Source organism: Suncus etruscus, chromosome 9 (genome assembly GCF_024139225.1).
Source record: "Suncus etruscus isolate mSunEtr1 chromosome 9, mSunEtr1.pri.cur, whole genome shotgun sequence".
Taxonomy (NCBI): domain Eukaryota; kingdom Metazoa; phylum Chordata; class Mammalia; order Eulipotyphla; family Soricidae; genus Suncus; species Suncus etruscus.
Genome location: NC_064856.1, coordinates 29,739,059 through 29,756,690, shown reverse-complemented (window position 1 = coordinate 29,756,690; position 17,632 = coordinate 29,739,059). Strand labels below are relative to the sequence as shown.

The 17,632-nt window shown below is 45.0% G+C and overlaps 1 protein-coding gene across 1 annotated transcript in view; it reads left to right on the top strand.

Annotated features, from left to right (window-relative positions):
* Window positions 1-2,107: 2,107 nt before the first annotated feature.
* ZNFX1 (zinc finger NFX1-type containing 1) overlaps window positions 2,108-17,632 on the top strand; it is a 41,367-nt gene continuing 25,842 nt past the window's right edge. Inside the window, exons 1-2 of the mRNA XM_049781303.1 lie at window positions 2,108-2,252; window positions 11,737-13,533. Of these exons, the coding sequence (XP_049637260.1) occupies window positions 2,192-2,252; window positions 11,737-13,533 (1,858 nt within the window). The 5' untranslated portion in view covers window positions 2,108-2,191. The remainder of the gene's footprint in view (window positions 2,253-11,736; window positions 13,534-17,632) is intronic.

Genomic DNA, 17,632 nt, shown 5'->3' with positions numbered 1-17,632 from the left:
CTCTGTCTCTGCTGCCCGCACCCCCGCAGCTGCTCGAGGCCTCCTCCCCGGCTTCTTGGGGCGCTCTGGCCGCCCCCCATCCTATCCCACCCCACCCACCCCCGTTGCAGCCCTGCCTCGGTCCCTCTTGCTCGGCTCTTGCCAAACACGGCCCTGGAGCTGTCCGGGATCTCCCCCGTGACTTGGCCTACCCCACCCCATCCCACCCCACCCCTCCGTGGCCCGACTGTCCCCCCAACTTAGGACCCTGAGACTTGCCCCCCCCACTGCCAGGCTCGGCAGTTAGCTGGCTCCAGCCTCTTCTATCCGTTCCCCCGGTAATGCAATGGCCATTCTCCGAGATGACCTGCTTGCCAGCTTGACCGGCAGTAATTTTCTTCAACGCCTAAATTTTCCACCTCCTTTTCTTTCCATCCTTTCTTTCCTCTTCATTCTTCCTCCCACTGCTTTCAAGATTCCGGAGTTTCTTTTTAAAGCAGAGAAAGGAATTTTCCCCTACCGGTCATTTTTGGTTTTTTTTTTTGTTTTTTTTTTTTTTTTTTTAATTAAAAATAAATCTCTAGGCCGTAGTACAGCGGCAGGGCGTTTGCCTTGCACACGGCCAACACAGGGACCCTATAGGTTGGGTTCCCGACATCTAAATGGTGTCCCCTCACCCCCTCATCGCCTGCCAGGAGCGATTTCTGAGCTCAGAGCCAGGAGTAACCCTTGAGCGCCACCGGTGTGACCCGAGAACAAAAAAAAAAAAAAAAAAAAAAAAAAACACAAAAAAAATCTAAATATTGAATCTGAGCCATGAAAGCAGGATTTGGATACGTTGAGGGGAGAGAGTCACCCAAAATACCAGTGGGAAGTCAAGAGGCTCCTTTTGTTCTGATGATGATAAAAGCTACTGGCGACATAATGCCAAATCTATTCACAGTTTCCAGTTATGAATATTTTAAAACTTGAAAAGGACAGGCTTAAAAATTCCTGGGCTGAGGGTTCTGAGTCACCCACTGTTTCCTGGCCCACATGGTCTGTGTAGGAGCTGAACTGAGAAGTGCTCTGAAAGGGCCTTCCTCTTCCAGGACCACTGTCCACAGTGCCCCTAGAGAGAGAAAGGGGAGAGGAAAAGCTCAGATTTCTAGCAGCTTCTCCTAGAACCTGGCTGTGGAAACGTGTCATTTCTTTCTCTTGATTTAGTAGACGGAGGTCTTAATCAGCTTGGCTACATTTGAAAGGACTGGAAAAGGATAATTGCCTATGAGTTTGTTATAAACAAGAGTAATGTAAACTGGAGAGTACTGCATGGTATAAATGCCAGATGAAGTGACAAATCATGGCGCTTGGGTAAACAAAATTGCTCTTGTTTCGGTTCTGTTCTGTTGACAATATTTGTGCTGTAGGAAAGGAAAATGAAACCTAGCAACTGATTAAGTAACTTGACTGAGGTACAAGCCAGACAATAGTATTGTGTGAAAACCCATGGAAACTGCTTCCTGCCCTTCAGGCCTAGATTTCCAAAGAGATCTGCTCAGTGGGCTTTTGCTTCCCAGCATTTCCTACCTCTCTGTTCCTCCTTTGCCTTTCTTTTCTTTCCATCCATTTATTTCACTCACTTCCTCCCGCTGCTTTCAAGATTTCTGAGTTTCTTTCTGACAAGAGAAAGGGATTTCCCCTGCCGGTCATTATTTAATTAAAATATAAATCTTAAATATTGACTCTGGGCCATCCTACCTCTGAAAAATTGCAAGATAAAAGAAAGGGTTTTGACCACCTGAATCATCTAAAATCACGATTGAGGGCCGGGTAGGTGGCGCTGGAGGTAAGGTGTCTGCCTTGCAAGCGCTAGCCAAGGAAGGACCGCGGTTCGATCCCCCGGTGTCCCATATGGTCCCCCCAAGCCAGGGGCGATTTCTGAGCACATAGCCAGGAGTAACCCCTGAGCGTCAAACAGGTGTGGCCCCAAAAAATAAATAAATAAAAAAAATAAAATCACGATTGGCCATTCACAGATGTAGATCATTTTAAAATCTGTGTTTAACTCTCACTTAACAAATTATGAAAGTACTAAAGCAAAGAATTGGCTTGATATGGCTATTTTGTTTTTCTTGCTAGATGCCATGCCTGTGAGATTACTGATAACTGCCCAACTGTGCAGATTTCCAAATAACAGAAAGTGAATGTGGAAAGTTCTCACTGGTCAGATATGGAGGACAGAAGACCTTGTCCAGAGGCCAGACCCAGGAATCCCCACACTAATCACAGAGGTAAGGAAAGTTTTCTATAATGGAAATATCTGAAAAATGGACAACCCACATCATTTTTGGCAATGCTGATGAATGATTGTAGTTTACAGAAGTATTACTAATCCATGAAAATTTGTGATTTAGGAAAGCACTATCAAATAGATTCATAATGCAAGGAAAATATGTCATTTTCAGGGCCTTAGCAGTAGTATAGCAGGTAGTGCATTTGCCTTCCATGAGACCAAGCTGGGTTTGATCCTCAACATCGCATAGGGTCCTCTGAGCCCAGCCTGGAGTGATCCCTATGCACAGAGCCAGGAGTAAACTCTGGTTTACATCCCTGGTACCACCAGGTGTGGTTCAAAAACAAGCAAATGAGCCAGAGTGATAGCACAGAGGGTAGGGTATTTGCCTTGCATGCATTTGACCGGGGTTTGATACCCGCCATCCCAAATGGTCCCCTGAGCCCAGCGGAAGTGATTTATGAGCACAGAGCTAGGAGTAACCCCTGAGTGCAGCTGGTGTGACCCAAAAATAAAATAAAAGAGTTATTTTCAGGGTTTTTTTGTTTTTGGACTATACCCAAAGATTGAAACCAAGTCGTCTGAGTGCAAGGTGAACGCCTACCTGCCGTGCTATATCTCCAGCCTCAGGTTTTTGTTTTTGTTTCTTTGCTTTGGGTTCATACTTGGTGGTGCTGGGGGATCATGACGTGCCAGAGATTGAACCTAGAGCTCCAACATACAAAGGCCTTGAAGCCATTTCCCTGGCCCCATACTTTTTAAGTAGCAACAATTGTTTGTTGTTGGCTTTCTGTTTAATTTTGCTTTTTGGGCCACACATGGCAGTGCTCAGGGAACCACATGGGATACTGGGGACCATACTCAGATCAGCCACATGCAAAGCAGATACTCTTTCTGTTGTACTACTTATCCAATCCCACCCTGTAGCAACAATTGAAAAACAATTGAAATTGAAAAAGAAAGGATGGGGATATAGCTCAGTCTGAGCATGTGAAAGACCCTGGGTTTGATCCCTAGAACTGTATGGCCCTTAAACACCATCAGGGGCAATATAGGTTGGAACACCAATGTGGTAGATCAATTTGGAACTGGCAGGCTTATATTGCTCAACTGAGCATCATAGGGACTGACCCTGTGTTCTCTGGGCACAGCTAGGGTAGCCAAATTGAAACCATTTTACTGCCAATTTAGTAGTTAATGAAGTTTTTAATAATTTAATATTTGCTAATCATATAATCATAAAGTAATAGTCCAAATAGTACTGGTTTTTTGTTTGTTTTTAGTGGGTGGGGTTTTTTGTTTGTTTTGTTTCTGGGCCATACCAGCTGCTGGGATTACTACTGACTCTGCCCTCAGAAATCACTCCTGACAGGCTTGAGGGACCATATGAGATGGTGGGGACTGAACCCCGGGTCTGCGGTGTATAAAGCAAATGCCTTATCCACTGTGCTATAGCTTCAGCCCATTTTGGTTTTTGATTACTGGACACACCAGTCATTCTTGGAGGCTATGAAGCTTTGGACACTTTGTGGTACCAGAATCAAACTCAGTCCTGGAGCATGCACAGCACACTCTCTGCTCCTTTGAACCATTTATTTCCCCTGCTACAAATTATATGATTTTGTTATGATTAAATATATTTTGATTATGGTGGGTTATTTTGGTATTCCTGCTTTTTTGGATCACACCCAATGGTGCTCAGGAACCATTGCCTCTGTGCTCTGGGTTATTTCAGGTGGTACTGCTCAATGCCATTTCAGTGCTGGCTGGAATTCAAACTCAGACCTACATAAGATTGTGTGCTTTGGGGGCCGAAGTGATGGCGCAGCGGTAGGGCGTTTGCCTTGCACACAGCTGACCCAGAATGTACCACAGTTCAATTCCCCCTACGTCCCATATGGTCCCCCTAGCCAGGAGTGATTTCTGATTGAAGAGCCAGGTGTATCACCTTAGCGTCACCAGGTGTGGCCAAAAAAACAAAACAAACGAAAAAGAATGTGCTTTAGCACATTGAGTTGTTTCTCCAGCTCCAAAGATGTAGACATTTACTTCATAATCTTTTATGAATGTTGGGGGCGAGAGCCACTTTTAAAACATTTCCACTTAAGAGATAGTACAGAAGGTAAATTGCTTGCTTTGCATGTAGCAGACCTAGGCTTGATTTCCAGCTCTACATATAATCCCTCAAATCCTGCCAGGAATAATCCCTGAGCACAGACAGGATTAAGTTTTATTTTGAAGCTTGGCTTACTCCTGGCTATGCACTCAGAAATCCCTCCTGGTTTGGGCAACGATAATGGGACACTGGGAATCTAACTGAGGTCATGAAAGGCAAATGCCCTATTGCCCTGGCCCAGGATTAAATCTTGAGCAGCTCTGGGTGTTAGCCTAAAACAGGAATTTCTTATTTGATAAAAATGTTAGAACAGTTCTGCATGGGGCCAGAGAGATATCATATCTGTAGGGTGTTTGCCTTGCATGCAGCCAACCCAGGACCTGCTATGGTGGTTCGAATCCCGGCATCCTATATGGTACCCCGTGCGGACCAGAAGCGATTTCTTTTTTTTTTTTTTTTTTTTTGGTTTTTGGGTCACACCCGGCAGTGCTCAGGGGTTATTCCTGGCTCCAGGCTCAGAAATTGCTCCTGGCAGGCACGGGGGAACCACATGGGGCACGGGGGAACCACATGTGGCGCCGGGATTTGAACCGATGACCTCCTGCATGAAAGGCAAACGCCTTACCTCCATGCTATCTCTCCGGCCCCCAGAAGCGATTTCTGAGCATAGAGCCAGGAGTAACCCTGAGCGCTGTCGGGTGTGACCCTCCCCCCAAAAAAAAAACCCTGGAGAGATAGTATGGAGGTTAGGCGTTTGCCTTGCATGCAGAAGGTCGATGGTTCGAATCCCGGCATCCCATATGGTCCCCCAAGCCTGCCAGAGGCGATTTCTGAGCATAAAGCCAGGAGTAATCCCTGAGCGCTGCCTGCTGTGACCCAAAAACCAAAAAAAAAATAAGTTAAAAGTAGCAGATGACATTTTGGGAATTTGAAAAGTAAACATGAAAATAGTCACAAAAATCTCAGTCTTTTTTATCTCTGGAGGCCAGAGATATAGTACAAAGGTATTAAAAAGGTAAAAAGATATAGTACAAAGGTGTATTACAAAGGCAAAAAACCAAGAGTTTAGGGCCAGATAGAATTTGAAGCTTCTGGGGCATTTTTGCCTTGCACGCAGATAACCCTGGATGGACCCAGATTTAATTCCTGATATCCCATATGGTCCCCCGAGCCTTCTAGGAGTTACTTCTGAGCACAGAGCCAGGAGTAACCCCTGAGTGCTGTCGGGTATAGTCCCCTCCCCCCAAAAACAATAGAACTTGAAGCTTCTGGTGCTTTCCTTGCACATGGGCAACCTTGGTTTGATCTCTAGCACTGAGTATGGTTCCTCAAGCACTGCCAGAAATAATCCCTTAACACTGCAGGGTATAGTCCATAATTTCCCCCCCTCCACTACCACTCCCCAACTAGAATGATGAACTATACTTTTGGGCATATATATCCCAACTTATTCCTTTCAGTTGTTATGTGAAGGTTTTCTCAAGAAAGTTTAGAATATAGAGGGGATGGGATGGACTAGAAATGACTGAAGGATTGTAGTAAAAAAGTTTTGGCCCTTTGGTGGTGGTATAATATAATGACTTTGTCGAGCTTAGACATTAAAAATGTTGTAACTATGTAATAACAATCAGTGTAAAATAAAATTTTTTCCTTGGTTTTTGGCTCTATGCTCAGGCAGACTTGGTAGGGTAAAAGGTGGCAGAAATTTGGTTGGCCCACCTGCAAGGCAAACTTTTACCCATTGTACTTTTGCTCCAGCTTCAATAAATGTAATTTTTGAGGGGTTAGTTTGTTTTTGGGCCACATCCAGTGATGTTCAGGGATTGCTCTTGGCTCTGTGGTCAGGAATTAGCCTGGCATTGCTCAGGAAACCATATGGGTTGCCAGGAATCAAACCCAGATTGGACGCATGCAAGGCAAGTGCCCTGCCTGCAGTACTATTGTTCTGGTCCCAGTGTAAAATAATTTTAAGCTGGGGCCGGAGTGATAGTACAGTGGTAGGGCATTTGCCTTGCAAGCAGCAGATCTAGGACGGACCTGGTTGTCCCATATGGTCCCTCAAGCCAGGACCGATTTCTGAGCATCACAAAAAAAAATTTTTTTTTTTGGTTTTTGGGCTACACCCAGCAATTCTCAGGGGTTACTCTTGGCTGTCTGCTCAGAAATAGCTCCTGGCAGGCATGGGGGACCATATGGGACACCGGGATTCAAACCAACCACCTTTTTTTAAAGCTAAGTAAGAAACATACACATCAAAATTTAGCATCTATTGTTATGAAAGGATGGTCTTAAATGTACAAACTTCTGAAACATTTCTTTAACCTAGTCAGTGTATATTTTGATTTTGTCTTTTTTTCTAAATCTCTAAGATGCTATTTTGCTGTTTGTTTTTGTTTTTTATCACATTTATTGATGCTCAGGGTTACTCCTTGCTGTGCACTTAGGAGTTAACTCTTGGTCGTGCTTGGGGCACCATATGGGATACCTAGGATTGAACCCAGCGTATGCCAAGGAAAGCACTCTGTCCATTGTATTATCACTCCAGATTGATATTCTGTTGTTTGAGTCAGCTCAAATAAGTTTTAGAATAAGTTAATAATTCAGAATAAGATTTAGGAGAAAGGAAACTGAAAACTCACTTTGGGTATGTTTGGCCAAGGTCACTTACCAAACAAAGCAGAATAGGGAGACAAGTTCAGCTTGCCACAGGGCAAGTTAGCTTTCCTGTACTGGATGTTTCTTTTTCATCTAATTGATAAGTACTATATGGGTGAACATGAGCTACAGGAAGAGAAAGAGTTGAGATTTCTTTTCTCAGTTTCTTGAATCATAGTTTTTGGGTTTCACATTCCAATTTCCCTTCAAAATCTGCTAATTAACTTAAAAACATCTTGGTAAAGTGAGCCCTTTGCCTTCTGCATTGCTTTTGCTGATGCTGAGCAAAGGTCAAAGTAAAACTTACTGGGAGGTTGAAAAGGAGCGGGAGTCCATCCACCACCACCACCACCACCCACACCACCAAACCCACCACCAACCACCACCACCAAATTTAAAAAGAAAGAAAAAAGAAAAGGAGTGGGAGAGAACCTGGAGATACTGGTGGAGTAACTGGTGCTGGAACATAGTATGCCTAAAACCTCATCTATGAAGAACTTTGTAAATCAGTGTCTTTATGAAAAAATTAAAAATAACTTAATGGTGCCAGAGTGAGAGCATAGCGGTAGGGTGTTTGCCTTGCATGGTGCTGACCAGGACATAGCTGGGTTCCATCCCCGGCATCCCATATGGTCCCCCCAACCCTGCCAGGAGCGATTTCTTAGCGCAGAGCCAGGAGTAACTCCTGAGCCTGGTGTGGCCCCAAAACAAAAATAACTTAATGGAAGGAGCTGGAGAGATAGTAAAGTGAGTAAGGTGCTTGTCTTACATGTAACTGACACAAATGAATTCCCCAGCTCCCCGTTCACCTCAGGAGTGAGCCCTGAACACTGACATGTATGGCCCAGAAACAAAAAGAAGATTTTAATGATTTTTTTTCCCCATTTGGTGCCTCTGACACCTGTAACATAATTGTTTCTTGACACAACCTAGAATCCTGTGACTCAATAGGGTCCTAATAAGAAAATACAGGGGCCAGCGAGATAGCATAGTGGTAGGGCGTTTGCCTTGCACGTGGCTGACCTGGGAGGGACTCGGTTCAATTCCTGGCATCCCATATGGTCCCCCAGCCTGCTGGGCGATTTCTCTCTCTCTCTCTCTTTTTTTTTTTTTTTTTTTTTTTTTTGGTTTTTGGGTCACACCTGGCTCAGGGTTTACTCCTGGCAGGCTCGGGGGACCATATGGGAAGCTGGGATTCGAACCACTGTCCTTCTGCATGTAAGGCAAACCACTTATCTCTTTTCTATCTCTCTGGCCTCCGAGGGGCGATTTCTGAGTGCAGAGGCAGGAGTAACCCCTGAGCACTGTTGAGTGTGGCCAAAAAAAAATCAATAAAGTGGTTTTTTTGTTTTGGTTTGGTTTTTGGTTTTTTTTTTGGCCACACCCGTTTGATGCTCAGGGGTTACTCCTGGCTAAGCACTCAGAAATTGCCCCTGGCTTGGGGGGACCATATGGGACGCTGGGGGGATCGAACCACGGTCCTTCCTTGGCTAGGGCTTGCAAGGCAGACACCTTACCTCTAGTGCCGCCTCACCGGCCCCAAATAAAGTTTTTTAAAAAGGAAAGAAAATAAAATATTACCGGTGCTATACTAGTAATAAATAACATTTATGGAAATTTTGTGTCAGCTGGTATATTAAACATTATAAATATTTTATCCTTATGACATTCTGTATGCTGAGGCTTAGCAAAATTACACAACATGGCAAAGGCTCAAATGACAAAGTGCTCAAACTAAGACTTATGCCAGAGCTGTTTGACTCAGAACCTCATTTTCTGACCATTTGTTTCTGGCGAACTATCTTTATGACCCTCTGCTTGAAACAGTTCACTACGATACTATAAACTGGGGAAAGAGCTCAAAGGGCTAACATGATCCTACCTCCTACCCCACGAAGGGACCTTTCTTATTTATTCTCCAACCTGTTTTAAGAATACAACAAATTGAGGCCAAAGCAGTAGCACAGCGGGTAGGACATTTGCCTTGCATGCAGTGACCCGAATTCGATATTTGGCATCTGTATAGTCCCCCGAACCTGCCAGAATTGATTTCTGAGTGATAACCAGGAGTAACCCCTGAGCACTGTTGGGTGTAACCCAAAAACCAACAAAAATAAATACAACAAATGTTTGGGTTTTTTTTAACTTGATTGATTGATTGCTTGAGTGATTGGTTTTTGGGCCACACCCCAGTGCTGCTCAGTGATTACTCCTGGCTCTGCACATGGAAATCGCCCCTGGCAGGCTGGGGGATCACATGGGGTGCGGAAATCTAACCGGGTCTCTCTGGGTCAGCTGCATGCAAGCCAAACACCCTACCGCTGTGCTATCTCTCAAGCCCCCCAAAAATATTTCAACAAATGTTTATTTCTTTTCCCTTTTTTGTGCCTTCTGAAAAAGACTTTTTATGATATATGCACACAATAACTTTTTTTTTTTTTGGGGGGGGGTTTTGGGCCACACCCGGTGATGCTCAGGGGTTACTCCTGGCTATGTGCTCAGAAGTCGCTCCTGGCTTGGGGGACCATATGGGACACCGGGGGATCGAACCGCGGTCCGTCCGAGGCTAGCGCAGGCAAGGCAGGCACCTTACCATTAGCGCCACCGCCCGGCCCCATCACACAATAACTTTTATAATTTCTTTATGTATATTCTTGTTTGCTTGTTTGGGAGCTTATACATGGCATTCCTTACTCAAGGCTTGTACCTGGTTCTGCATTCAGGAATCACTCTTGCAGTGCTCAGGGAACCATATGGGATACCAGGTGGGCTTGCAGAGCAAGCACCCTACTCACTATACCAGAGGTCTTCAAACTTTTTAAAGTGGGGGCCGGACTATATGACCTACTAATTCCTACTCACACTGCACATATCTTTTATAAGTAAAATGAAAACCGTTTATAAACAAACAGATTACGCACCAATATTTCAATGGGAACTGTGGGCTGCTTTTGGCTAATGAGATGGTCAGTGTCTGGTTCCATATTTGTCACTGCCAGCCGTAACAAGTGATGCAAATGGGCATCAGTTAATCTCGATCTGGTTGGAGATTTCAGATGTTTCATTCTTGAAAAAGTCTGTTCACAGGCATAAGTGCTACCAAAGATGGTTACCATTTTGAGTGCATGGTTCCTAATATTTGGATATACACTGAGTGTATATGCTGTCAGGTATCTTGGCAACCAATCAGCACTCACTGCTGGCAGGCCGGATCAGACTCCTTGGGCCATAGTTTGAAGACCCCTGCACTATACTGTTGAATTAATTAATTAGCGATGGCATCCTCCACCATCCAGCCCACGTGGCTCTGCAACCTCCATGCAGCCGGCGAGTTCCAGGCCCAGGTGAAATCACTCACTCACACGCAGCCATTAGGAAGCATCAGCTTTATTCATGCCCTAGCCACCACAGGTGTGTGGCCTATTCATAACCTTTCAAGCACAGCAATATTTTGCTAGCCCTGCATCTTATCTCCTGTTAGCCATCTTCCCTTTGGGCTCCATGCTGGTCAAAGACCAGAACAGAGAAACCCAGAAGCCAGAGCGCACAGCAGCGCAGAAAGGGCAAAGAGCCAAAAGGGCCGAATTCCCTTGATTCAAGCCTTATTTAACATTTCCCAGACCCCTCCCAGGAATGGGAGGGGCTCGCAGGTAAAGTTACACCTACTATCCGGTTCCCAAGACCCCTCCCAGAAATGGGTGGGTCTAGGGTCTTAAATAGGTACACCCACACTATACTATTGCTCCAGCCCCTGTCTTTTACATTAAGAAAAGAAATTCCGGGCCCGGAGAGATAGCACAGCGGTATTTGCCTTGCAAGCAGCCGATCCAGGACCAAAGGTGGTTGGTTCGAATCCCGGTGTCCCATATGGTCCCCCGTGCCTGCCAGGAGCTATTTCTGAGCAGACAGCCAGGAGTAACCCCTGAGCAATGCCGGGTGTAGCCCAAAAACCAAAAAGAAAAAAGAAAAGAAATTCCCCTTCCTTTTGTAGTGCTGCCTCAGGGTTGCACACTTGATTGCAGTGCTCATTGTAAATCACACAGTTGGGACCGGAGCAGTGGCGCAGTGGTAGGGCATTTTTGCCTTGTACATGCTAACCTAGGAAGGACCACAGTTCTATTCCCTGGCGTCCCAGATAGTCTCCCAAACCAGGAGCAATTCCTGAGTGCAGAGCCAGGAGTAACCCCTGAGTGTCATCAGGTGTGGCTCAAAAACCAAAAAGAAAAAAAAAAAAAAAAAACCACACAGGTGTGGTTCAAGGGATTACACAACAGTATGGGTTGGAACCAAGGATTAGCCTCAGAGCTTCACACTGGAAGACAGGAGTGGAGTGTGATCACTGAACTATATTCCCAGGCTCTCTTTTACATTTCTTTTTTTTGTTTGTGTTTTTTTTGGGGGGCCACAGCTGGTGATGCTCAGGGGTTACTCCTGGCTATGTGCTCAGAAATCACTCCGGGCTTGGAGGACCATATGGGACGCTGGGAGAGCAAACCACAGTCTGTGCTAGGCTAGCTCAGGCAAGGCAGACGCCTTACAGCTTGCACCACCACTCCAACCCCTCTTTTACATTTCTTGTACAACATGAACCCTTTTTTTTTCTCTCCAAGTAACAACCTCAGCTCCTTGGTTGTTTTGGGAAATGTGAATTATTGTTCTGTATTCTCTTGGACCTTGATTTTTGTTTTACCTGCTATCCCATTCTATTTAGGACCTGTGGATGGAGAATTACCAAGAGTTAGAAATCAGGCCAACAGTCCAGCAGGCGGTGCTGTCAGGGGAGCCAGTCATCCGGGAAGGCATTCGAGGACCAATAATCAACCTCCTTGCCGGCAAAGGGAGGAGAGGTTTGCAGCCATGGGCCGGAACCCACATCAGGGAAGAAGGAACCAAGAGGGGCATACCAATGACGAGCCAAGAGGCCAGAGACATGGTCAAGAGAATGATAACAGGCGGAGAAATGGTAACCAGGAGGGAAGGAACCGAAGACCACCATGGTCTGATGAAAACTTCCAGCAGTGGCATACTCCCCACCAGAAGCCAGCAGAACAGCCACCGCAAGTCAAAAAACTGGGCTACAAGTTCCTAGAAAGTCTTTTACAGAAAGACCCTTCTGAGGTGGTTATCACACTTGCCACAAGTTCAGGGCTTAAGGAGCTTCTGTCTCACACATATATGAAATCCAGCTTCCTTGAGCTCATCTGCCAGGTTCTTCAGAAGGCTTGCAGTTCCAAAATGGACCGCCAGAGTGTTCTTCATGTCCTGGGATTACTGAAGAATTCTAAATTCCTCAAAGTTTGCCTACCGACTTATGTAGTAAGAATGATCACTGAACCGGTCCCTGAAATTCGAAACCAATATCCAGAACATATTAGTAACATCATCTCCCTCCTCCAGGACCTTGTGAGTGTCTTTCCTGCCAGCTCTGTGCAAGAAACTTCCATGCTTATTTCTCTCCTGCCAACTTCTCTTAATGCCTTGAGAGCCTCTGGCATTGACATAAAAGAGGAGACAGAGAAGAGCCTAGAAAAAGTACAGACTATCATTGAACATTTGCAGGAAAAGAGGCGAGAAGGTACATTAAAAGTAGATACCTACACTCTAGTGCAGTCAGAGGCAGAGGACCAGGTGAACTACCGAACAATCCCCATTTACCCTACCTACAATGAGGTTCACCTAGATGAGAAGCCATTCCTTCGCCCCAACATCATTTCTGGAAAATATGACAGCACTGCCATCTATCTAGACACCCACTTCCGCCTCCTGCGAGAAGATTTTGTCAGACCCCTGCGCGAAGGCATTTTGGAACTTCTTCAAAGCTTTGAAGACCAAGGGCTGAGAAAAAGAAAGTTTGATGATATCCGAATCTACTTTGACACCAGGATTATCACCCCAGTTTGCTCATCATCAGGCATTGTCTACAAGGTGCAGTTTGACACAAAACCACTCAAGTTTGTTCGCTGGCAGAATTCCAAGCGATTGCTCTATGGGTCCTTGGTGTGCATGTCCAAGGACAATTTTGAGACATTTCTTTTTGCAACTGTGTCCAACCGGGATCATGACGATCTTTGCCACGGATTTGTTCAACTATGCTTCAATGAGCAGAGTCGACAACTGCTAGCAGATGTCCAGCCCTCTGACTCCTTCCTTATGGTGGAGACGACTGCATACTTTGAGGCTTATCGGCATGTCCTTGAAGGACTTCAGGAAGTCCAGGAAGAAGATGTGCCCTTCCAAAGGAACATTGTCGGTTGTGATTCTCATGTAAAGGAGCCACGGTATTTGCTAATGGGGGGTAGATATGACTTCACTCCCTTAATAAAGAATCCCTCAACCTTTGAGGAATCTCTGAGGAATGCAGAGAGCTCACAATATTCCAGCGTTAATGTTTTAGATCCCAGCCAGTGGCCTTCAAAAGAAACCCTGAAACTGGATGACTCCCAGATGGAAGCCTTACAGTTTGCTCTCACGAGAGAACTGGCTATTATTCAAGGACCACCTGGAACAGGTAAGAGAATTCTATATATCTGTTCTGTGAGATAGGCAAAAGGAGTTTGACTTTATATTCCTAGACATACTTGTTTAAAATTATTTTTGTGAATGGATATCTGGCTATTAATAAAGCAGCTGCTCATAATGATTTCCCAGTATTCTGCATTCCTCAGAGATTCTCCAAAGACTGAGGGATTCTTTATTAGGAAGTAAAGTCATAAGTGGTAGGGCATTTGCCTTGCACACCATTTATCCAGATTCAATCCCCAGCATCCCATATGGTTTCCCAAGTGCTTCTTGAGTGCAGAGTTAGTAACTCCTGAGAACAGCTGGGTGTGGCCCCCCACCCCCCAAAAAAAAAAAACAAAAAGAAAAGGCTGTTAGTGGTTAAATTTAGAAAGTTTTGTCAGTCTGTTTGTTTTGTTTTGTTTTGCTTTTCTTTTTTTGGTTTTTGGGTCACATCCGGCAGCACTCAGGGGTTACTCCTGGCTTTATACTCAGAAATTGCCCTTGACAGGAACAGGGGAACATAAGGGATGCCAGGATTCGAACAACCGTTCTTTTGCATGAAAGGCAAACGCCCTACCTCCACCCGGCCCCTTGTTTTGTTTTTTGGGCCACACCTGGTGACACTTAGGGGTTACTCCTGTCTATGCACTCAGAAATATTGCTCCTAGCTTGGGGGACCATTTGGGACGCCAGGGGATCAAACCGAGGTCCGTCCTAGGTCAACCGCGTGCAAGGCAAATGCTCTACTGCGCCACCGCTCAGGCCCCATTTTATTTATTTTTTAGTTATTTATTTACATTTCTTTTTTTTCTTTTTTTCTTATTTGCGGGGGAGAGCCACATCCGACAGCACACAGGGTTACTCCTGGCTTTACACTTAGAAATCACTCCTGGCAGACTCGGGACCATATGGAATGCCGGAATTTGAACCACCGTTCTGCATGCAATTGCAAACAAACGCCTTACCTCCATGCTATCTCTCCAGTCCCCCCGTTTTATTTTTTCCGTTTTATTTTTATATTGAATTTAATGTATATAATAATAGCATTGTGTACTGTTCCACATGCTTTTATAGATTAACCCAGCATCTTTGTCAAACATTGTTTGTTTTTTTTTATAATTTTTTTTGTGTGGGGAGCCACAACCGGTGATGCTCAGGGGTTACTCCTGACTATGCACTCAGAAATTGCTCCTGGCATGGGGGACCAAATGGGACACCAGAGTCTGTCTTGGGTCAGCCACTGCAAGGAAAACACCCTACCGCTGCGCTATTGCTCTGGCCCCTGGTTTTATTTTTATGTTGAATTTTATACATATAATAATAGCATTGTGTACTATTCCACATTCTCTTGTAGATTAACCCAGCATCTTCACAACTCTGAGGAGTGGAGACTTAGTTAACCTATTAACAATTTTTTTTTGTTTTTTTTTGTTTTCGGGTCATACCTGGCGGCGCTCAGAGTTACTCCTGGCTCTGCGTTCAGAAATTCAGAAATCGCTCCTAGCAGGCACAGGGGACCATATGGGATGTCGGGATTCGAACCACCTGGATCGGCTGCTTACAAGGCAAATGCCACCGCTGTGCCATCTCTCTGGCCCCTATTAACAATTTTTTTTTTTTTTTTTTTTGGTTTTTGGGCCACACCTGGTACTGCTCGGGTTACTCCTGGCTTTACGCTCAGAAGTCGCTCCTGGCTTGGGACACTGGGGATCAAACCTTGGTCCGTCCTAGACTGGCGCTGGCAAGGCAGAGACACCTTACCTCTAGCACCACCACGCCGGCCCCCTATTAACAATTTTTGTTGTTTTTATTTGGGGGGCCACACCTAGGAGCGCTCAGGGGTTACTCCTGGCTCTGTGCTCAGAAATCACTCCTGGCAGGCTTGGGAGATCAACTGGGATGCTAGGGATTAAACCTGGGTCAACCATGTGCAAGGCAAACGTCCTACTCTCTGTGCTATTGCTCCAGCCCCAGATTTTTTTTTTTTTTTTTTTTTTTTTTGGTTTTTCGGCCACACCCGGCGGTGCTCAGGGGTTACTCCTGGCTGTCTGCTCAGAAATAGCTCCTGGTAGGCACGGGGGACCTTATGGGACACCGGGATTCGAACCAACCACCTTTGGCCCTGGATCGGCTGCTTGCAAGGCAAACGCCGCTGTGCTATCTCTCCGGGCCTTCCCAGATTTTTTTTTTAAATCTATACCTTATTAACAGATTTTTTTGTTTTGTTTTGGTTTCTGGGCCACACCCAGCAGCACTTGGGGGTTACTCCTGTCTCTGCGCTTAGAAATTTCTCCTGACAGGCTCAGAGGACCTTATGGGATGCCAGGGATCGAACCTAGATCAGTCCCAGGTCAGCCACATGCAAGGCCCTACCCACTGTGCTATTGCTTTGACCCAATTTCTTTCGTTTGTTTTTTTGTTTTTATTTTTTTTTTTTTTTTTTTTTTTTTTTTTTTTTTTTTGGTTTTTGGGCCACACCCGTTTGACGCTCAGGGGTTACTCCTGGCTATGTGCTCAGAAATCGCCCCTGGCTTGGGTGGACCATATGGGACGCCGGGGGATCGAACCGAGGTCCTTCCTTGGCTAGCGCTTGCAAGGCAGACACCTTACCTCCAGCGCCACCTACCCGGCCCCATTGTTTTTATTTTTAATTTAAATTTAACTTAATTTAAATTAAGAAGGTTGAACGATACATTGAAGCTCACACAGTAGTGTATTACCTAGACTTTCTAAATAGAGTTTTGGTTCTTTTATCTAACTCACTCTATTTGTTAATTGTTTTGTTTCCGGGGCCATATCTTGCAGTGTTTAGGCAACTTTCTAGTGCCATGGATTGAATTGAACTTGGGGCTCTGGTACAAAGCATGCACTCTGGTTCTGGAAGATAATTCAAAGAATTGGAGCACATGCTTTGCATGCAGGAACCCCAGATTTTGATATTGGCACTGCTGGACACATGCCACCTAACCCTACCCCCATTACCAGGAATCCAAAACAAAAGCTCTTGAATCAAAACAGACAAAAACCATACATGTACTTAAGACCTTTGGACTATTTCTCTAGCCCTTTTTGGTATTTTTGGGGCAGGGGGAGAAAAGGGGGGGGGCTGGGCTGCACCTTAACCCTTCTATTATCTATCATCTCTATTATCTCTTTTGTTTTTGGGGGCCACACCCGGCAGCTCTCAGAGGTTACTCCTGGCTCTCTGCTCAGAAATTGCTTCTGGCCGCATTTGGAATGCCAGGATTTGATCCATCATCCATCCTGGGTCAGCTGCGTGCAAGGCAAATGCCCTACCACTGTGCTATCTCTCCAGCCCTGAGACCTGAGTTCTAACACTAGCCAAGGGGGAAATAAAAGGAAAAGAAGAAACAGTTGAAGAGATAGTACAGTAGATAAAACATTTGCTTGCAATTTGTTCAACTTGATTTCAATCCTTGGTATTATGTCATGCTGAACACCACAAGGAATGAACTCTGAGCACAGAGCCAGAAGTAAACCCTGAACATAGCTGGGTGTGATCTAGAAACCAAAAACAGAAAAAGGGAAAGGTTTGAAAAAAGAATAAATAATCTTATTTTTAAACCCATGGTGACTTTTCTTTGAAAAGTTTTGCAAGAAGCTGGTAACATTGGTTTCTTGCAAGAGAATAACTAGATGACTAGGAAACATTTGATTGAGGGGGGCTGTTCATAATAAATTCACCTCAAGGGTTACCTTAAAATTAAGAACAAATCTGGACTGGGGAAATAGTACATGGACTAGAGGTACATGTTTTTATAGTGGGAGTCCAATTTAATCCTACTATAAAGCCTCCAAACACTGCCAGGATAGCTCTGGGGACCCTTGAACATCACTATTTGGCCTTGGTGATCCCCAGCATCATAGCACCCAAATTGTGTTCCCTTAGGTCCCAGCATTTAACTTATCCTGGTTGATCCAATCAGTATTGCTTGAGAAGAACCTAAATATTACTTGGGAAATCCAAACCTTTAGTTAAATAAAGATAATTTGTTATAAGTAGTTTCTTTTTTTTTTTTTTGGTTTTTGGATCACACCCGGCGGTGCTCAGGGGTTACTCCTGGCTGTCTGCTCAGAAATAGCTC